The 23,046-nt window shown below is 40.7% G+C and overlaps 2 protein-coding genes across 12 annotated transcripts in view; one reads left to right on the top strand and one right to left on the bottom strand.

Moving 5' to 3' along the window:
- LOC132396663 (interleukin-6 receptor subunit beta) overlaps positions 1–23,046 on the top strand; it is a 188,553-nt gene that overhangs the window by 37,996 nt on the left and 127,511 nt on the right. For 3 of the 7 annotated variants that reach the window (XM_059974414.1, XM_059974416.1, XM_059974417.1), the window contains one exon: positions 5,814–6,774. The exons of the other annotated variants lie outside the window; for them this stretch is intronic. The gene's annotated coding sequence lies outside the window, so the exon portion shown is untranslated. The remainder of the gene's footprint in view (positions 1–5,813; positions 6,775–23,046) is intronic. 7 annotated transcript variants of the gene reach the window in all.
- The window catches only part of LOC132396664 (uncharacterized), a 68,710-nt gene continuing 53,111 nt past the window's right edge, over positions 7,448–23,046 (bottom strand). For 4 of the 5 annotated variants that reach the window (XM_059974422.1, XM_059974420.1, XM_059974423.1 and 1 more), the window contains one exon: positions 19,446–19,533. Coding sequence is in view for 1 of the 5 variants with exons in the window: in XM_059974424.1 (XP_059830407.1) it covers positions 7,828–7,909 (82 nt within the window). In the remaining 4 variants the exon portion in view is untranslated. Of the gene's footprint in view, positions 7,910–19,445; positions 19,534–23,046 lie in introns of those variants that run through there. The other variant, XM_059974424.1, reaches the window with a different exon arrangement.

The following is a 23,046-nucleotide window of genomic DNA, read 5'->3' as shown; positions in this document are numbered from 1 at the left end:
ATCCCATCTATGGAAGGGTCTGCAGTTCCTATGTTGGTCATATTAGTCCAATTCAGAACTGACAATGCTGGAGTGGAATCAAGTGATCTGCTGTCTCGATGATTTGGCTTAACTTCCTTGAATTTTATAATTTATATTTCTGCTAACAAAGCCATTGTTACAGTATCCATTTGTCAGTATCCTAATCACACAATCTGCAAATATCAAAGGTTTTAAAGGTATGTGTGAAGGTCAGAGAATACTCAAACATCACATGGTAAAAGGAAATTGAGAGAATGTACGATAGGAACCATGGAACACTGAACAGGACGGATAAAGCAGAAGTTAATATTCAACGAGACCACCAAATATAGGAATGTAATTTCATGAAGTTTATTATAGAGATTTGTTAACATCTTTTTCTTTCTCTCAGAGGACACTGGAAATGTGCAAAGTCATAGTACTCAAGATGATGCAGAGAAGCTTTATGAGGATGGTGTTGGACATGGGGAATTATTTTTTTTTAATTTATAGAGAAGCAGTATGGTAACAGGACCTTCTGGCCCAGTGAACCCTGCACCATCCAGTTATGTCCATGTGACCAATTAACCTGCTAATCCATACATCTTTGGAAAGTGGGAGGAAACCGGAGCACGCAGAGGAAACACACACGGTCACGGGGAGAGCCTACCGACAGCAGCGGGAATTAAACCTGGGCCGCTGGCACTGTAATAGCGTTACTCTAACCACTACAGTACCATGCTGCCCTGATAGGTAGTGAATTCATAAGAACAAATACCACACTTGATCCTAGTCAAAAGGCTGAGAAATGGTCCAGGGTGGGATTGGAAGCTGAAGAAGGATTTAACTGAGGTCTTTAGAATTGTGAGAGGCCCAAGGTAAACAGAGAAGACCAATTTACCTCAGTGGAGAGAGCAGACAGGGTGTAGATCTTTCTTTTTACAATATTTTTATTCAGAAAAAAAAGATTTATAGAGTGCAACACATAGATACATCTCAACATAACTTGTGTACATTCATATATTGTAATAAAATTGATCAAAATGTTATATCATAATACATAAAGGTATACCACTAATCAAAAATTTAAAGATAGGTCATACATCATAAAAGAAATTTTTTTATATATAAAAAAAGTCAACCCCCTACCAACTACCAAAGAAAAAAGCTAATGGATGACAATGGATAATTAGAAAAAAAACATATTCACTCAAGAAGAGAAGATAAAAATATACATAAGTCTGTGCACTGTTAAACTTTATAAATTGGAAAAGTAATTTAGGAAAAGTCCCCAAATATCATAAAAAGATTGTTTCGAATTTAAGACTGAGCAGCGGATCTTTTCTAAATTTAAATGCGACATAATATCACGTAGCCATTGAAGATGTGTAGGAGGGGTAGACTCCTTCCATTGAAGCAAGATTGCTCTTCTTGCTAAAAGAGAAGTAAAAACTAAAACCTGTAGGTTAGGAGTATTTAAAGTTATATCTTCATTTGCAATAATACCAAACAAGGCAGTAAGGGGATTTGGGTCAAATTAGACCCTAAAAAGTTGAGAGAAGGTATGAAATACTTCCCGCCAAAACTTTTCAATTCTAGGGCAAAACCAAAACATATGAATTAAAGAGGCATCAGCAGAGGTGCATTTATTACAAAGTGGAGAAACATTTGGGTAAAAATTGGAGAGCTTCTGTTTAGAAATATAAGCTCTATGAACCAATTTAAATTGTAAAAGAGAATGACGAGCACAGAAAGATGATTTATTAACCCGTTTAAGAATTTTATTCCATCTATCATCAGAAATCTGACAATTTAGGTCATCCTCCCAAGCTTTTTTTATTTTATCTAAAAAGTCTTGTCTAGAATCAATCAACAAGTTATAGATACCAGTAATAGAACCATTAACAAAAGGTTTTAAATTTAAAAGATCATCCAGTAAATTTTTATCAGGACCTATAGGAAAAGTAGCTAATTGGAAACGTAGAAAATCTCTAATTTGAAGGTATCTGTAAAAATGTGATTTTGGGAGTGCAAATTTATTTGACAATTGGTCAAAAGAAGCAAGAGATCCTGAGATAAGCAGGTCCCAGAAACAGTTAATACCTAATTCATCCCAATCTTTAAAGACTTTATCAGTCATGGAAGGGATAAAAAAATAATTAAGGAGAATGGGAGATGATAATGAAAAATTCACTAAACCAAAAACTTTTCCAAATTGAGACCAGATCGTTAAAGTTTGCTTAACAATTATGTTATCTGTTGTTTTATTTGCTGAAAAAAAAGAGTATGATCCAAGAAGAGAGACAATAGAGGGATTTTTTTTTTCAGAATTAACTTCTAAGGAGACCCATGATGGGCAATCTTTATGATAAATATAATAAGACCAGAAAGTAATATTCCTTATATTGGCAGCCCAATAGTAAAACCTAAAATTGGGTAGGGCTAGTCCACAAGGTGTAGATTTAAGTTAATTGAAAGACAGATGATGCCACAAGAACCATAATTTATCATAGAACTGGGTTTACGAGCACTCTATTAGATCATAAAATAAAAATATCAGGAGAGGTGTAGGCCACAAAGTTCCTTCTCAGTTATTCAGTCTGATCTGACATTTGGCCTCATCTTCATTTATTTGCCTGATTCCCAGAACTCTTGATTACTGCAAACATTGATCTACCTTTGTGTTGATTATTCTTATTGACTCAGCTTTCACAACTCCTTGGGATGAACAAAAATTCCAAAACTTCCAAAACTTCCAAATAGTCTGAGAAAAAGAATTCCAAGTGCAAATGAATCTTGAGATTTTCTTCCACTAGACCTGACAGGCTCTTCAACCTCAGCGAGTTCAACTCTTATTATTCTGATGTCTTCAGAACATAGGCCCATTCTGTTCAATCTTTCCACACAAGACAACTTTCAATATACTACTTTAAAGGAAAGTATGCCCTTTAAGTAAGGAGATCAAAACCGAATACAATAATTCAGCTGCGCTTTCAATGTCATCATGTACTGTTGCAGCAAAACTTCCCTGTTTTTATCTATTTGATAACAAAGACCAACATTTCAATTGCTTCCCAGTTACTTGTTGAACCTGAAATGCTAACTTCCCATGTTTAATCTTCAAGGGCACTCACATTTAAATCTTTTGCACCACTTAAATGTGTTCTACTTCTTACCAAAATAGCTATCCTTGTACTTCTGGGAGCGTGAAGTGCAGAAACAAATATCACTGATGATTGTACGCTCTAGTATCAATTGTTTGGTGACAATAAAGTATAAAGTATAATTTGCTGCATTATACTCCTTTGGCCATCTCTATTTAATTTGCTTTCCTGCCTTATTTATTAACGTGTTCACCTTGGAGCTTGCTGTTTATCAGATTACTGATCATTTGGATACATCTTGCATTTATTGTACTTAATCCTTCACCCTAATCATTAATAGCCGAGAGCCCAGCTCTGATCATGAAATCATCCCACTAGTTACGACTTTGTATATTGAAAATGACCAGTTTACTTTTAACCCTTGTTTTCAGTGTGTTAACCAACCCACTACTCATGTTTCCATCAACCCACTAAACTCTTACTTTCTGCACTAACTGTTCCTATGGTGCCTTTTCAAAAGCCTTTGGAAATCCAAACACACTGTGGCTACTGGGTCACTTTTTTATTGATCTCACTATTATTGAGAAGATGAAAAAGCTCAAACAAATTTGGTAAATATAATTTCTCTTTGTAATACCACATTTTCAGTGTAACTACTCAGTCTTTCCAAGTGCTATTATCATGTATTTACTAATCAATTTCAGCATTTTCAGGCAGCAGCCACAATCAAAAGTGTAGTTGTTCATGCTTCACATCTTTTCTAATATCATAGGATTGAGTTGGATATAAAGAATATAAAGTCCTGCAGGTCTACCCCATCAGCGAGTTGCTTGATAGCAATGGAGATGGACTTCTTCTGCACTGTTTTACTTGGCACAACAGCTGTACACAAGTCCATGACAGTGCGAGTGGTTATTTTGGACATTTTTCTTGTGGTTGCAAGACTCTGCCAGGCATTGGTAAATGTAGAATATTACAAGTCTAGTTCACTGGTTCATTGGAAAGCCAGCGGCAGAGTTGCATTACCTTGGTTGGTTGGGACAGATCGGGACCAGTACATTCTGGTCCAATGAAGCAGCTGCTCCAATTAACCAAAGTTTCATAGAAATAGTTAAACAAGGTATAAAAAAGACTAACTATCATTTAGCCGAGTAAAAAAAAATTAGGTATTTAAATGAAATACAGAATAAATTGGACCAATATCAAAACTACTACAGTACTATAAAGCAACATACTCAAAATGCTGGTGCAACGCAGCAGGCCAGGCAGCGCCTATAGGAAGAAGTACAGTCAATGTTTCGGGCTGAGACCCTTCATCAGGACTAACTGAAAGAAGAGATAGTAAGAGGTTTGAAAGTGGGAGGGGGAGGGGAAATACAAGCAACATACACAAAATGCTGGTGGAACACAGCAAGCCATTCAAGCAACACACCCAAAATGCTCCCACTTTCAAATCTCCTACCATCTCTTTCAGTTAGTCCTGACAAAGGGTCTCAGCCGGAAATGTCGACAGTGCTTCTTCCTATAGATGGTGCCTGGCCTGCTGTGTTCTACCAGCATTTTGTGTGTGTTGCTTGAATTTCGAGCATCTCCAGATTTCCTCGTGTTTACAGTACTATAAAGCTATACATTAGTTCTGAACAGTTATCGAAGAAGGAATTCATTCAGTATATGCTGGCATGTTCTTGTGATTGACTGTAAATAAAGAAAATCAGTCCAGTCTCCTAGTATAGATAGTGGGCTGCCTTCAAACAGTGCTTTTGATGATTGCATCTTCCAAATCTTCATTTTAATTGTAACATTCAAGATAATTGTTGAAACTTTCAAATTCTTCATAGTTCCTAACTTGCTGAAGCAGTGAAATTGTGTCAGTTTCACTCCTGGCCATTTCTGGCATCTCCAAGCCTGCCTGCATGAAACCACAATGAGCTAAACAGTTCTGAATTGTCTTACTGTTTATTTTTTGCCAACGATTAGTGACAAAAAAAATCACTGCTTTTTGAATACAAGAGTACAGACATACAAGTGACACTATTTAAAAACTGTTCCTCCAAGCACGGTGTAGTGTCCAACCCCATACTAGGTGCGCACAACTGGCGCTGGTTAGAAAATGCTCAGCAACAATCCCCTGCCCCAATTAAGCCACAAATAAACAATGGGAATTCCAGCTATTTACTTAATTTGTCTTTGTTCTTCAAGGGTTGTCCCAAAAAAGCAGCTGCATCAATTAACCGATGACCCAATTACCCAGAATCCATTGTGTATGTATGTATAGATAAGTGTTTGTATGTGTATATACAAACTCAACTAGACTTGATTGCTTTTCTACCACAACACCTTTTGCACGTAATTTTTCATGACCAGTTCATCGATTGTACCCATGTATCTGGCTGTTACTGAAGACTGATTGCACAAATAACTTGGTCACTCTCGAACTTATTTTTTAAAATGCCATCGTATCCAATTATTCACCTCCAGAGAACACTAATTAACTCTATCTCTTTATACATGACCACATTTAAAATGGCCTCTTCACAAGTTGGGCCCACAGTAGACAGCTCTGAGCAATTGCTTTTAATAAATTCCATGAATACATCGAGAATATTACTTTGACTACTTTGATTTGCATTCTTTAACCGAAGAAAAGCTCTTCTAGTTATCACAATAATTTTGATAAACGTTATCATCAAACAATGGCTTCACTTACAGATGAACTTTCTGTGCTTGCTTTGATCATCAAAACTTGGAGGAACCCATAGCCCCCGACGATCCTTTTGATTTCAGTCTCTGAGGTGGACACGTGAGCAACCTTCAGGAGGGTGAACCCAGAAAAAGCATCCAGCCCAGAAGGGGTACCTGGCCAAGTACTACAGATCAACAGGCTAGACTGTTCACTGACAACATTAAAGTCTCACTTCAGAAGTCTGAGGTACCAACCTGCTACAAGCAGGCTTCAATTATACCAGTGCCAAAGAATAATAAAGGAGAATCTGCCTTATTGACCATCTTCTAGAAGCATCTACAGTGACAAAGTATTTTGAGAGGTTGATGATGAAAGATATCAACCTCTGCCTGAAAAGTGAATTGAATCACTCCAGTTTGCTTATGAGAGCAACAGGTCCATAACAGATGCCATTTCACTGGCTCTTCACTCAACCCTGGAATATCTGGACAGCAAAGATGTATACATCAGGATGCTCTTTATCAACTACAGTTCAGCATTCAATACCATCATCCTCTCAAAACAAATAAATAAGCTTTAAGACCTTGGCCTCAACACCTCATTGTACAATTAAATGCTTGATTTTCTCACTTGCAGACCCCAATCAGTTCAGATTGGCAACAACATCTCCTCCACAATATCCATCAGCACAGGTGCACCACAAGGCTGTGTGCTTCGCCCCCTGCTCTACTCACTCTACACTTTGACTGTGAGGCTAAGCACAGCTCCAATAACAGATTCAAGTTTGCTGATAACACCATTGTTGTAGCCCAAATTAAAAGTGGTGACGAAACAGGATATAGGAGGGAGATTGAAAATCTGGTTGCGTGGTGCCAGAACAACAACCTCTCACTCAATGTCAGCAAGTCCTGGGAACAGATTATTGACTTCGGGAGAAGGAAACCAGAAGTCCATGAGTCAGTCATCAGAGGATCAGAGATGGAGAGGGTAAGCAACCTTAAATTCCTTGGTATTTTTGTTTTGCTGGACCTGTCCTGGGCTCAGCACTTCCTTTGTAAGTGCAATTACGAAGAAAGCACAGCAGTTCCTTTCCTTCCTTAGGAGTTTTCAAAAATTCAGCATGAGATCTAAAACTCTGGCAAACTCCTATTGAGATATAGCATAGAGTATATTGACTGTCTGCATCACAGCCTGGTTTGGAACCATCAATGCCCTTGAATGTAAAACCCTACTAAAAGTAATGGATAGGGCCCATTCCATCACAGGTAAAACCCTCCCCACAACTGAGCACGTCTACACGAAGCATTATCACGGGAAAGCAGCATCCATCATGAGGAACCCCTCCCCCCCCCCACCACCCAGGACATGCTCTCCTCTCGCTGCTAACGTCACAAAGAGGGTACAGGAGCATCAGGGCTCACACCACCACCAGCTTCAGGAACAGTTATTACCTCTCAGCTATCAGGCTCTTGCCCCATCAGTGAATGTTCCTACAGCCTCTGGACTCACTTTCAAAGTCTCTTCAGCTCATGTTCTCAATATTGGCCAAGTTGTTATGATTCTATTATGGGTATTATTCCATTACAGATTTATTGAGTATGCTTGTGTATATGATGACATACATGTACTCAGATAATAAATTTACTTTGAACTTTGCAGGATTATTCTTGGATTGATGGACTGCGGAACAACTTACTGAGGAACACAGTACATTCTGTTGCCCATTATTCCATATCTCACCAGTATTCGCATCTCCTCCTTTATTATCAGTGCCTTCACCACCATCCTCCTTTTCCATTCTTTCTGTCTCTGGTACAGTACTAGAATATTCAGTTCCCACTGAGACACAGGAGTCTGCAGGTACTGGAATCTGCAGCAACAAATAAACCGCTGGAGAATCTCAGAGACTTCAACTCAAAACCTTGACAATTCTTCTCCTCCCACAAGTTCTGCTCAAACCTCTGAGTTTCTCCAGCAGATTCTGGGTGGCACAGCAGCAGAGCGGGTAGCGCATCGCTTTACAGCACCAGCGATCCAGGCTCATTTTCTGCCGCTGCCTGCAAGGAGTTCATATGTTCTCTCTGTGAACATGTGGCTTTCCTCTGGGTGCTCCGATTTCTTCCTGCATTCCAAACAGATAGGGGTTAATAGGTAACTGGGTGGCTAGGACTTGTTGCACTGTAAGAGTCTGTTCCTGCGCTGTATCTCTGAAAAACAAATCTTTGTTGCTCAATGTACTCAGTTCCCAACACTAGTTAGTTTGCATTCACATCTCTGTAACAACTATTAGATCAAATAGAGTAATTTATATTTGAGCTGCTTATTCATCTATTTCTGTAATGAGTGCTTTATGCATTGAGATAAAGAGCCCTTAATTTTGACCTTTCCTGCTTTGGCCCTGTTTTACTACTATATGATTTTCATTACTTATTCTATTCATCTTGTCACACCCTTCGTAGCCTTAGCCATTGCACTACACCTACAGAATCTGCTTCTCTTTCCTTTTCAAATTTCAAAAATTCCCTTCACCTGAACACTGTCCCCAACTAGTTAGGTCAGAGCCTTATGTATAATTCACTAGATCCACTCAAATGCCATTTCTGAAGCACAAACCACCCACATCAGCATGACTGCCAGTGCATTTCTGGAAAGTCCATGCAGAGCACTAAGAATCCTCCCATTGTTATTATACAAGTATAACCCTGTTGACCCACGCAGATATATAACAGAACACAAGACCAATGAACTATTGAACCATGGATAGTTTTTTGCTGCTGACACGAAGCAGCTCACATAAGAAGCGTTATGTTCATATTGTTTTATGGTCTAAACAGCTCATGCATATGCATACAAAGGCATGCAATCAGAACTCACAATACTTGCTTATCCTAGATCAACAGCTTTGTCTCTGTCTGCTTAATCCAAGATCTTATGTTTGGTAACTTACTTTAGAGTGCCTTATGTGTGGGCATAATGTTAGGAAGGTGGAGTGTTGTCCATCACAAGATTTCAAAGTTTAACCCAACTTAGGAGTTTCTTTTATTTCAAAAAAGCTGAGTTTATTTCTAAAAGTAATTATTGAGGCCAATCTCTATCCAGGCCCATAATTTTTCTATATCATTATTTTTAGCCTTAAAGTTTGGAACCTGTTATTTTGCTTCAAAGGTTATAATTTTCATTAGGCCATGTAGCTTTCAGATTTGCAGCTTCTGGTGATGATTAGAAAAGACGGGCTCAATATGTTTTATAAGAACAGGTCTCTTGCCCATTTTTCAACAAGATCAGGACTGAGGAGGACTGTTTGATGGCTCTGGGATTATACTCACTGTAATTTAGGAGAATGAGGGGGACTGTCATTGAATCCTATCGAATATTGAAAGGCCTAGACAGAGGGGATGCAGAGAGGATTTTCCTGTCTGGGGAGGTCTAGAACCAAAGGGCACAGCCTCCAAATACAAGGACATCCCTTTAGAACAGATAGGAGGAGGAATTTTTTTTAGCCAGTGGGTGATGAATCTGTGGAACTCATTGTCGCATAAGGCTGTGAAGGCCAAGACATTCTGTATACTGACAGCAGAAGTTGCTAGGTTCTTGCTTAGTAGGAGCATAAAAGGTTAAGGGGAGAAGGCAGGAGAATGGGATGAGAGGAATAATAAATCAGCCATGATGGAATAGCAGAGCAAACTTGATGGATCAAATGGCTTCCATGTCTTATGCTGTTAACACACACATTTACTGCCCTGCCCCATATCCTGTCAGAATTCCACCGATTTCCTCTTTGAATACAACTCATTGGGACAGAAAATCCCAGAGGCTGGCAATCCTCTGAAGAAATTTCTCCTTAGCTAGTGATGAGAGGGCATACAAGAGTGAGATATACCAGCTAGTTGACTGGTGTCGCAGCAACATCCTTACACCCAACGTCAGTTGGACAAACAAACTGACTGTGGACTCCAGGAAGGGTAAGGCACGGGGACACACACCAGTCCTCATAAAGGGATCAGAAGTGGAGGGATTGAGCAATTTCAAGTTCCCGAGTATCAATATTTCTGAGGACCTAATCAAGATCCAACATATTGATGCAGCTATAACGGTGGCAATACAGCAGCGATATTTCATCAGGCATGTGAGGAGAGTTGATGTCTCCAAAAACACTCTCTACAGATGTACTGTGGAGAACATTCTACTGGCTGCATCATTGTCTGGTCTGGGGAGAGGGAGGAGGGCTACTGCACAGGATCAAAGCAAGCTGCGGAGAGTTGTAAAACTGTCAGCTCCATCATGGGTCTAGCCTCTGTAGTACCCAAGACATCTTCAAAGAATAGTGCTTCAGGAACGTGGCATCCATCACTAAGGACCCCCAAAACCCAGGACACGCCTTCTTCTCATTGCTACCATCAGGAAGGAGGTACAGAAGCCTGAAGGCACGCCCTCAGCGATTCACAAGCAGCTTCTTCCCCTCTTCCATCCAATTTCTGAATTATCATTGAACCTATGAACACTACTTCCCTACTTTTTTATTATTGCACAACTTATTTAACTTTTATATTATACTTCTTGAAATTTAGTTTTTGTCGCTCTATTATCATTATGCTGCTACTGCAAAATTTACAAATTTCATGACATATGCTGGTGATATGAAACCTGATCGATTCCTCATTTTGGTCCTAAAATTCCTTATGTACAGAGCCTACAAAAAGTATTCACTCCTCTTGGAAGTTTTCATGTTTTATTGTTTTACAACATTGAAGCACAGCCAATTTTATTTGGCTTTTTTGACACTGATCAACAGAAAAAAATCTTGTGTCAAAGTGAAAACACATTTATACAAATTGGACTAAATTTATTACAATTCCTAAACACACAAAAATGGTTGCATAATTACTCAACTCCTTCAAGTCAGTGTTTAGTAGATACAACTTTGGCAGCAATTACAGCCTCGAGTCTGTGTGGATAGGTCTCTATCAGCATTGCACATCTGGTCATCAAGTACAAAACTGGATCAGGTTTTCCTCCAAGATTTCCCCATATTTTGCTGCATTAATTTTACCCTCTACCTTCTCAAGCCCTTCAGGGCCTGCTGCAGTGAAGCATCCCCATAGCATGATGTAACCACCACCATGCTTCACGGTAGGGATCATGCGTTTTTGATGTTGTGCAGTGTTTGGTTTGCACTAAACATAGTGTTTAGTCTGATGGCTAAAAAGCTTAATTTTGGTTTCATCAGACCATAGAACCTTCTTCCAGCTGACTTCAGTGTCTCCCACCTGCCTTCTGGCAACTCTAGTTGAGATCTTAAGCAAATTCCCCCCCCCAAACAGTGGCTTTCTCTTTGCCACTCTCCCATAAAGTTGCGACTGGTGAAGCACCCGGGCAACAGTTGTATGCACAATCTCTCCCATTTCAGCCACTGACGCTTGTAACTCTTCCAGAATTAGAACATAGAAATCTATAGCATATTATAGGCACTTTGGCACACCATGTTATGCCAACCATGTAACCTACTCTAGAAACTGCCTAGAATTCCTCTACTGCATAGCCCTCTATTTTTCTAAGCTCTATATACCTATCCAAGAATCTCTTAAAAGACCCTGTTGTATCCACCTCTATCACATTCACTGGCAGTGCATTCCACACACTTACCACTCTGTTACCTCTGACATCCCCTTTGTACCCATTTCCAAGCACCTTAAAACTATGTCCCCTCATGTTAACCATTTCAGCCCTGGGAAAAAGCCTCTGGCTATCCACACAATCAATGCCTCTCATCATCTTATACACCTCTATCAGGTCACCTTTCATCCTCTGTCACTCCAAGGAGAAAAGGCCAAGTTCAGTCAACCTATTCCCATAAGGTACACCCTCCAATCCAGGCAACATCCTTGTAAAACTCCTCTGCACTCACACTGTAGTATCCACATCCTTCCTGTAATGCAGTGACCAGAACTGAATACAGTACTCCATGAAGGGAGTAACTAAGGTTTTACATAGTTATTACTTCACAGCTCTTGAACTCAATCCCATTTGATGAAGGCCAACACACTGTATGCCTTCTTAACACTGTCACCCTGCACAGCAGCTTTGAGTGTCCTATGGACATTGACCCCAAGATCTCGCCGATCCTCTGCACTGCCAAGGGTCTTGCCATTAACATTATATTCTATCTTCAAATGTGACCTACTGAAATGAACCACTTCACGTTTAATTGTCAGAGATCTCCTGGTGGCCTCCCTCACTAGTCCCCTTCTTGCACGGTCACTCAGTTTTTAACAACAGCCTGCTCTATGCAGATTTACAGCTGTGCCATATTCTTTCCATTTCTTCATGATACACTTAACTGTACTGCAAAGGATATTCAGTGACGTGGAAATTTTCTTGTATCCATCTCCAGATTTGCTCTTTCCAATAACCTTTTCATGGGGTTTCTTGGAGTGTTCTTTTGTCTTCATGGTGTAAGTTTTGCCAGGACACTGACTCACCAGCATTTGCAGATGCAGTTTTACTACAATCAATTGAAACTTCTGACTGCGCACAGATGATCTCCATTTAACTAACGACATGACTTTGAAAAACAACTGGCTGCATAATGATGATTTGTTGTGTCAGATTAAAGGGGGTGAATACTTAGGCAATCAACTATTTTGTTTCTTATTTCTAAGAAATCTAGATCACTTTGTGGAGATCTGTTTTCACTTTGACACGAAAGGATCTTTTTCTGTTGATCAGTGTCAATAAAAGCCATATTAAGTCCACTGTGATTCAATGGTGTAAAACAATAAAACATTTTTTTAGGATCTGTAACTTCTACTTCTGGTTTACTTAGTCAAGGAAGCATCCTTCCTGTAATCATTCACTACCTGAAAATATGCTAGAGAAAGAAACTCTCATTAACTAAATGTGTTTTAATGTGCTCTTGAAGAGCTGTGTGCTGTAGAACTATAGAATAAGTACTGGGAGGCAGTATTGGGCCAGGTTGCTCCTTTTGACTAGAGGACCATATGAGAGGCAGCAGTGCTATTGACATGCAGGGATGTAATAATATATTACTAAAAGCATTGACTATGAATATAAAGAACAAAAAGGTTTATTCTTAATTGCATGCTTTATTCTTGCAATTTTTTTATTATGTATAGTTTATGATTAAAAAGAACCTTTTACCAGATCAGACAGGATGGGTCAAATGACCTTCTGGCAGAACAAATTTGTATGATCCAATTATCCTCTACCAGTACTTATACTATTTCCTATCTGTTCCAACCAGCATCTACCCACTTAAGTCCTCCAAAAACATTGCACGTATCAATGATGATACATAGTATTCTTCAGCCATTTTCTTATTTGTGTATTTATCAGAGTTCTTTCAGAAAGTTGATTATCCCACTTCAAATTCCAAACGAATTTTTGCCTGCTTCCTGTATATTCGCATGCATATATTAGCAAAAACTAATACCATCACCCAAATAACGTTTTTAAACCGATCTTCAGCAGTTTGTTTTTGCCCCCAGTCACGTCAACCTGGCTGATTGTTTCTATAAACCAGTAGAAACTCCTCCCCAGGGAAAGGTCTATAAACTCCTCTCCATTTTCAGGGACAGCTGCTTTCTTTGTTACTGTTTCACAGTGCTGCCATTTCAATGATTGAAATGTTTAGCTGGGAGAGTGAAATGGTAACACACACTGCTAGAAGGCTGCAGCAGATCAGGCTAATGGATGGAGCCTCTGCAATATTTCACTGATGTGCAGTTAGGAGAATGATGCTCTTTGCTTGTTCAATAGCATACAAAGCTCTCACATTGAAATAGTAAAGCTAGAAATATTATCATTGCTGGATTTTTGTTTGTTCTAGTCTGTACTGGGGTAAATGATTTTCTTTGAAGAATGGTAGCAATAAGAAGAGATAAAGTCCTGGGTGATGGGGATCCTTAACAATGGATGCTGCTTTTCTGAAGCACTGCCTTTTGAAGATGTCCTCTGTGCCGGGGAGGCTAGTGCCTGTGGTGAAGCTGGCTGAGTTTGCAACCTTCCGCAGCTTTTTTCCCCAATTGCAAATTCCAACTGCAATTTTTCTGAAAATGGACTGTCTACAGCTTCCTGCAGTCCAAAATTTTCCACTTCACTGTCAACTTCATTATTACGGCATCTGCAAGTTTCTTTACTAAGCCCGTATACTCATCTAAGCAACACTTCCCCGTGGAACCCTGCTGGTAACAGTCTTGCAGTCACAAAATCCACTGTCAATCATTACTTTATGTTCCTTGTCAACAATTCTCCCTTGGATCCCATGGACTTTTACTCTTGTTGACAACACTGTCTTGAGGAGCTTCATCAAAAACCTTTCTGAAATCTATGTAGCCACATCACTGTCCCTGTTGATACTACTTGCTAAGTTCTCAAATAGACTTCCTTCACCTGTTTTATTTTCGCTCCAGATTCCAACTTCTGCAGTCCCTGGTGTCTTCAATCAAATTAACCAGAAAACAAATCTGTGTTGACTGTCCTTGATTAGTCTATGTCTGTTGAATGAAGGTTTAAACTTTCCCTGGGGAAAACAGGGAGAGACTGATAGAGGACGACAGAAAGGAAATGGATGGCATTTTTCCACAGGGTCAGAAGGTTATAAATTCCTCCTCACCCCAGAGATTTGAGCATGTCATCTGGGAGGGCATTCCACCTTAGCAATCTAGCTGTTTATATGGATGTGAACTGGAATTATGAGAACAACTGGAGCCAAGTTCTCCTAGAATTCTGGCCAACGCTGAACTCTCAACCAACATCACTAATGCAAATTTTCTGAACATTTATATTGGTGTTTGGTTATGTCGCCTAAAATTAATCTCCACAATTCCCAGTATTTCCATATTTTTGCTGTATTTTATGGCTATGTGGAGAGGATGAATCTCAGAGTTGTAATCTGCATACATACTTTGATACTAAAATGATCCTTTGAACCTTTAATGATGCCTGTTGGACAGACTACTGTCTAATCTATTATCTCTATCAGCCAAACTGCAAAACATCACTCATAGAAAATGTGCTGCAGGAAAGCTAATGTCAACAATCCCAAATAGCCCACAGAGGTAAACAACACATTATAGATAAACTGTCAACAGGAGCTGCACAGTGCCCACCACTCAGGGTTGCCCTGAGGTCATCATAATTGACACCTTTGGAAAAAATTCCAATTACGAGGAACCAGGTCCATTTTTTGGAGAAATTTACGAGGGGATGGAGAAGCCAAAGGGAAGAGAGACAGTTTTACAAGCCCCTGAAGGCAAAGATCCAGTAGAAAACTTGGAACACAAGGTTCAGATAGTAAGTGGAGTAAAAAGGACCAGGATCTCACCAACAGCCATGACATCCATGGGTTAACACTGCCAAGATCTGCTGCAGCCCAGACACCCTAGGCTTCACCTGACTAAGGCCTAGAGGAGATGTGAACCTATCAAGAACAGTAAAGCAATCAACACTTGCTGGCAAGAAGGCTTCAAAGTCCTCCTTGACTTTCTCTCTGTGCTTGAGGCGAGCACCCTGTAGTCTAACCCACAGCAGTTTAATCAATCCAGCTTTGTTGCCATGCCTGACAGACAAGGTCAAAAGGATGGTATTCTGACTGAAAATAGCAAGGTATCTGGAACAGAAGATAACCATACTGAAACCATGAAAACCAGCAGAGAAGATGTTCAGCCATTAATCTTCAACCTTTCTGCCCATATCTGCATCCACACCATCTTCAAGAGAGGAGATCATAACTGTAGGGTCTGCCTGTGGGATATTCATAACCAGACTCCTTCTCACCCACCTCCTCCCAGTGGCTAAAGAGAAGTTCCCCAAACTGCTGTATGGATTTTACCAGGAGAAATGAAAAGAGCTGCACCACCCACTGTACATGGCCTTCTTCAACCTCACTAAAACTTCCAATGCATCAAATGGAAGGACTGTGGAAGCCCCCTTCAAAATCAGCTGCCCACAAAAAAGTTGTCTGCATCTTACATTGGCTCTAGGATGGCATGCAAGCCATGATCCTCACTGATGGATCTACAATAGAACTATTTTCTTGACAGGGTTACGTCATCACCCCCAACCCCATTTTTTTCCCCATTCTTTTTCACTGCAATATTGTACTTCACTTCAATAAGCTTGTCACAGAAGTGGAGCTAATCTTCAGCAAAAAAGAAAAACTATTCAACAAAAGGCAATTGCACTCCTGAACAGAGATCAACCGAACTTCAGTAGTAGAGCTCCAATGTGCCAACCTCCAAGCTCATCGGAGGATGCGCCTTACTCGCTCCTATTGCACCTCACTGTCCTCCGACAACAAAAGTTCATGTTCAAAGTATATTTATTATCTAAGTATGTCTGCTATGCTGAGATTTGTCTCCTTACAGGCAGCCACAAAGAGACCCAAAAGAATTGATTAAGAAGAGACTGTGCAACACTCAATGTGCAGGATGAAAAAAAACAAATCATGCAAACAATAGAAGCAAGCAAATAATATTCAGAACTGAAGTTCACAAAAGTGAGTCCACAGACACAAAGCCCAGTATCACTGCTGCCGATTCAGGAGCCCATTAGTTGCAGGTCACAGCCTCAGTCAACACAGACGAGAAAACCTCGCAGGGCAGTCAGCTGAGTGAGAGCCTGTCCCTCACCTCCAGCCCTGACACCCTGACATTTTCAATCTAGCCCAATGCTTAAATCGTCTCAACATCAGTGGTTTCCCGCTCTCAAGCTGAGGCCCCGCCGCCTCAATTTAGCTCATATGAAACTTGGTGCTTAAACTGATCACCCCTCAGGTCTTTCCTCATTTCCTGGCCTGGGCACAGGCCACACTGCCACGCCTCTACATCACCTCCACTCACCTCGACCCAGTTCTGCCATTTCGAATTGCCTCCATGTCTGCTCCAGCAATGACCGAGCATGGGCTCATTCCCCACTCTTGTGCCAAGCCACCTCAGTAAGGCCCATAAGTGCCACGCCACAACCGTCCTGCACCTTCGAGACTCCAGTTCACACCACAAAAATGCTAGGTTGCACAGGTGACTCAACAGCTCAACTCCTTACAGGCTGCTGATTGCAGCGATCACATTCAAGAGAAAGTGTGATTAATACAAACAAAAAAAAAACTGCAGATGCTGGAATCCAAGCGACATACAAAATGCTGGAGGAACTCAGCAGGCCAGGCTGCATCAATGGAGTTGATGAAGGGTCTCATCCTGAAACGTCAACTGTACTTTTTTTCCCCATTGATGCTGCCTGGCCTGCTGAGTTCCTCCAGCATTTTGTGTGTGATAGTGATTTTTGCTTTGTTTGCTTCCCGCAAGCCGTCACTGTGCTTCACCAGTGCCATCTTAAGCCAAAAGCCGGGAACATGAAAATGAAGACAGCTTCTCACATCTCAGAAATCTCCACTAATGAAGGCTCACCTCAGTGATGAAATTCACAGTCTCCTTCAGCATAGCAGCATTGTCTTTGGCCAATTGTGGAAAAGAATGCATTGGCATTAAGAGTTGCCACAAAATTCATGGTCCACAGGGCAGCAAGGTTGCTTGCACTCTTTTACATTTCTGAGACCAGGACTACAGCAGGTGCCTCAAGATAATGGAAAGAGATCAACAATACTATTTCTGTAAAATCCTCCATTTTCTCTGGAAGAAATAAACTAAGGACAGCACCCTCTTCCAGGCCAACATCACCAGCACCCTATTATAAAGTTCCTGTTTTGTTCAGTCGACCATATTGGGCACATCATTCACATGTCCGACACTAGGCAACGGAATAAACACTCTACTCTGAGTTCTGTCATGGGAAGAAATTACTAAGTAGACAGAGGAAAAGGTTCAAGGACATGCCCAGAATTTCCATGAGAAAATACATGGAAAACAAAAAGGATTCCCTTGTGGGAATCCTTAGCCCATAAAGTGGAGAAGAACCATTCAGAATGGTGTCAAAATCTTCCACTCCATTCATTGGGAGCACAAAGCAGCCCTGTGAAAATGGAAGGACCACACCTACGACCTACCCTCACTATCCCATTGGGTGCTTCCTGCCTCATTTGATGGAAGAGTCTATAGTTTTTCCACAGTGTCTCAGCAGTCACTGCTGAGAGAGAGAACTGGACAGGGTGTGGGTCACCCTTTGTCCTAAGGGACCGTCTGAGAACCCCCAAAGTACTTAATTGGGTTTGCAATGATTTCAGTCATTTTATAGTTCTCTTTTCTCTCTTCTGCCTAAACTGTAGTAGAAGAAGGTATCCTAACAATTAGCAGAAATAAAAATCGTTACTTTAAGGGTTTTTGCCAATCTAGTGTCAAACTCTTGACAGGAAGTGATGAGAATTTATAAAAGTGAAACCACTTAGAATGATTGAAACACTGGCTTCTCTCACCAGACAATGATGAAGGCTTATTCTTATAGAAATTGGGTTCAAATTATTAACATCAGGAATTAAGATTATAAGAATAAAAATTATCAGTTCTCACTTCATCCTCCTTTTCATGCTCTGTGGAGGGCAATAACTTACTTCAATGAAGGAGCTTCTAAAGAAGGAGTTTTGGATGATGAACAGTATCTGAATGAAATGAGGGTGAACTATTGAAAATACAAACACATCCGATTTCATGGAAATGTTGAAGAATGATCTTTGGCATCAGAATTAATTATCAATGCCAAAAAATTTCTCTTTCGAGTTTCCTGTCAGTAATCACCATCAACTTCAGGAAGTTAATACGCCCTTTTGCCCTGCTACAGCCTTGAAATCCACAATGTACACCACCTGACTAACTGTATACTCCCTGTCTTCCATCACCAATTACACCAGTTCAGATGTAGCAGGAATATTGATTCCTTTTAGAAGTATTCCAATAGATTTATGATGCACACTGAAAACCAGCGATGCTAAAAAAAAACCAAGTCAATATTTTGGGTCACGACTCTTCCTCCCAACTGGATGGAACATGGAGGGTTTACAGTTTTCAAAGCAGCCTCTGCAGTTTTGTTCATCTTCTAATAGATTTCTGCTGTCCAGAATTAGCAACTGATGAGAGAAGGGAAAAAAAACCTAGTTGTGCGTGAAAACTATATGGGCTCTTCTTGTGTCATATTGCGTCCTGTTGTCCTCTGACCCGACTCCGTCAGTTGCTGGAGTCATAGCTAATGTAAAAAAAACACAATTGTGCTTGCAGGAATCCAATAAATCCTTTCCAGAAGGCATCACAGGGCATTTCATCATTAGCTGTTTTATTGGTGACCTTCTGTCCAAGGTGTACATGCTTCCATCAACAGTAATCTTCATTCACACCTTTCCAGAAAAGAAAACAGCTGGCACCTCTCAGCTGCACGAGCGGGATTTCATCAAGACTTGAGTTGTCACGTGACAATTAGTGTTTGCATCATAATTACTCATCATAAAAACCATCTCCTCTGGACCCTCAGAGACTCCACCATCCTTAAACACCCCGACATCACAGGAATTTGCAATCTCCCAAGTCCACAAGTTCAACTGACCAGCTGTGATATCACTACAGCTACAAATACAGGGAAGTGAAGCCAAATCATCTCCATCATTGACAAGACTGAATACGAAAAACAATGTCACCTTTCGTCTGAATCATTGCACCCAAGAAGCCAGTTTCTATCTAGGATTAGATTTATTCATCACATACATCAAAACATACATTGAAATACTTAGTGTTAACATTTCCAGATCTTTTATTCATTCTGCTGTGTTTCTTGGATTCATTGGCATGCCTGAAAGAAAACAAATCTCAGTGTTATATATGGTGACAAATATGTACTTTGACAGCAAGTTTACTTTGAACCACTAACAAGGGTGTGCTGGGGGGCAACCCACAAGTGTCACTACACATTCCAGAGCCAACACTGTATGCCCAGAATGTTCAGCAGAACATCACAGATCACAAGAACCCAAATACAACAAGCAACAAAACAACAGCAGCAGCAGAACAGTACAGCAGAAGTTGAAGCCTGATTTTGTGCGTGCGCACAAGACAGAAGGAGAAAGGGGCTTGTTTGGAGGTATTTGCAGACATTTTTAAACCTCTTTCGGTCTGTAGTTCTAACCTGCCTGAAAAAGTTCATTATCATCCTGGTACCCAAGACAGACAAGGTAACATGTCTCAACAACTACCATCCAGTGGCTTTGACACCTACAATCATGGAGGGCATTGAGAGACTGAGCATGGCACACATCAACAACAGCCTTCCTGACAACTTTGAACCGTATCAATTTGTCTACTGTTGAAACAGGTCTACAGTGGTCACCAGCTCCCTGGTCCTATACTCATCTTTGGAGCATCTAGACAGGAAAGACACCTACATCAGACTATTGTTTATTGACTATAGCTCCACTTTCATTCCACAATCCCAAGGAAAGTCATTACCAATCTCCAGGCTCTGGGAGTCAACACCTCCCTCTGCAACTGGATCCTTGATTTCCTGACCAAAAGACTGCAGTCAGAGGAATAGACAGTAACATATCTGCCGCGATGATCTCTGGTCATGCAGTCATGGGTGTACTGGGTACAGAGTAGGAGGCAGGGGACCCAGCTTTGTGCAGCACCAGTGCTTAGAATAATTGTGGCAGAGGCGTTGCTGCCTTCACTTGTATTCGATTGGTCAGGAAGTCAAGGATCTAGTTCCTGTGAGATGCCTTGTATCCCAGAGTTTATTCTTGAGTTTCTTTGGAATTATATTATTGAAGGCAGAACTGTAATCAATAAACAATAATCCAGAAGTGCCTATATTGTCCAGACGTTCTGGAGATGAGAATAGGGCCAGGGAGATGACATCAGCAGTAGATCTATTTCAGCAGTAGATACGTTACTGTGGGTTGAGGTCATCTGGATAGCAGGTGTTAATACATGTTATAATCAGCCTCTCAAAAGACTTTATGATGGTAGATGTCAGAGCAACTGGGAAGTAGTTGTTTAGACACATTTTGGTTTTCACAGGTACCAGGATCTTCTTAAAGCGGGTGGGAATCATAGACTGAAGCAAGCTGAGGTTAGAAATGTCTGCAAATACTCCCACTAACTGATCTGCTTAGGATCCAAGGACACAGACAGGGACACCATCCTTGTCAGATGTTTTCCACAGATTTTTATGTCTACAATGGTGTCTACAATGGGTTTAGGTGCACTAGAGGCTGTCAGGGTGTGCAGTAGAGAGACAAGAATTCAAGGTGATTGGTGGACTGAGGAGGGTGGAAGATGGCAGGCAGATTGTGTCAAGTAGGGGAAGGGGGTAGTGAAGTTGGTAGGCAGTGACAGGTGAATTATAGATGTTAGCAGATTAAGAAGGAATTAAAAAATGAGGGGAAATGAAATGAGATGAGTGTGGGGTGGGATTGTGAAGGTTAGAGACATCAGCTGGAGGGAGGTCAACCAGAACACAAAGGGGTACCTGTGCTGGAATCAAAGAAGTAAAGCAGGTGATGATGGGAACCATTAGCAGAAAAGTGAATGGCAGATGGATCCTGAATCAGAGATGGGAAGGAAGCAGGGGAGGATTCTGTGCCTAATGGGTGAATAAAACCAAGGGGACTCTCAAAATTATAGAGGCATGTAAACGGGAGAGAAAACAACAGAGGAAGGTGACATAAAATGAGCAAATTCAATGTTTATGCCATTGCATGACAGTCTGCTCAGGTGGAATACAATATGAGCTTCCACGTGGCCTCACCTTGGTAGCTCAGAAGGTGGAGGATGAGCAGGTCAATGAGGGAGTGGGAAGTGGAGTCGAAATGACACTTATCTGGGAATTTGGGATGACCACTGCAAGCAGAGTGTAGGTGCCTGTAACACAGTTGCCGAGTCTGTGCTTGGTCTTGCCAAAGTGGAGGAGACCACAGCGGACACATTGAATGCTGTGGACAAGGTTGGAGAAGGTGCATGTGAAGAACTATTTGTTGCACCAGATTCCAGCATCTGCAGTCTCTGATGTCCTCCTGCAAGCTTTCTGTTTTCCACCAGGTGGTGGTAAATGTTGCAGTTTTGCTTTAATTAAACAATACTTAATATAAAGGTATTGCAGAGAAAGGTGTGAAAACAGCACAATGCAGAAGCAACAGTAAACACTTGTTATATACGAATAATGATACAAAATCTTCTAACAGTCTTTTTTTTAAGACAGTATATTACTTTTGAATGTTTCTTAGCCAAATATTTGTATGGGCATTTTTTCCTGAGAAAGCTGAATCAGCTTAATCTTTTTACAGCTTGTTGAAGTAGCGGCAGTCTTATGAAAATGCAGCGTCAAGCTGACTGATCGGTTACAAGACGGATGTAGTTAAAATCGTGGCACTGTGGTAGCATCGCTGTTAGTGTAACGCTATTACTACTCGGGGCATTCCAGAGTTCAAAGTTCAAATCTGTAAGGAGGCTCTGTACATCCTCCACGTGGAGTGCGGGATTTCCTCCAGGTTCCTCCCACAATCCAAAGACATACTGGGAATTTAATTGGTCACTGTAAATTACCCCATGATCAGAATTGTGGGGGGGGTTGCTAGGGTGTCTTTGTTCAAAGGATCTACTCTACACTGTATCACTAAATTTAAAAAGTGTAAGGTTTGACATTCCATTAGGATGAATTAAAAAGCATGCAGTGATGCAGTTTTAAAGGGGATAAGAGATTGTAGGTCAGGTTAGTAAAGAAAAGCGAGGAAGTTAAACTCAACCTCTAAAATGCTGAGAATAAATAAAAACTGCTTATGTGGGAAATCTGGCACAAAAGCGGTAAATACAAGAAGCATTTAGCAGGCTTGGCAGCATCTGTGCAGAAAGAAACAGAGTTAACGTTTCATGTCAATGACCCTTCATTACAACTGCAAGTGTGAGGAAGCAACTCAAGTAGTGGAGTGAGTGGATGTCTGTGAGGGCATGGGAACCAGAGTGTCTTGCTGACACATTGCACTCGACCATCCAGTTTTTAGGCAGGACAATAAGAGAGAACCCTTAGGCTGAGAGGCCAGACAGAGCAGTTAGTGGAAATCTAAAAGTTAAGGAAATGCTGGAAACAACTTTTTCTAATTTTTAAAATCATAAATTGTCAATTCTAAAAATAAATTTCTATGGCAACACTTGTGGGCTGTCTGCAGCTCATCACTTGGTTGTTAATACAGATGGCACATTTCACTGTATGTTTCAATGTACAACCATGTGATAAATACATGCAAATCTAAACATTCAGCAGAACTGGTAGAAAGAGAAAATGAGTTAAGATTGCCATCACATCTGCTATCAC

This window comes from Hypanus sabinus, chromosome 7 (assembly GCF_030144855.1).
Source record: "Hypanus sabinus isolate sHypSab1 chromosome 7, sHypSab1.hap1, whole genome shotgun sequence".
Taxonomy (NCBI): Eukaryota; Metazoa; Chordata; class Chondrichthyes; order Myliobatiformes; family Dasyatidae; genus Hypanus; species Hypanus sabinus.
The sequence above is the reverse complement of the archived record's forward strand: the minus strand, read 5'-3'. Positions and strand labels throughout refer to the sequence as shown.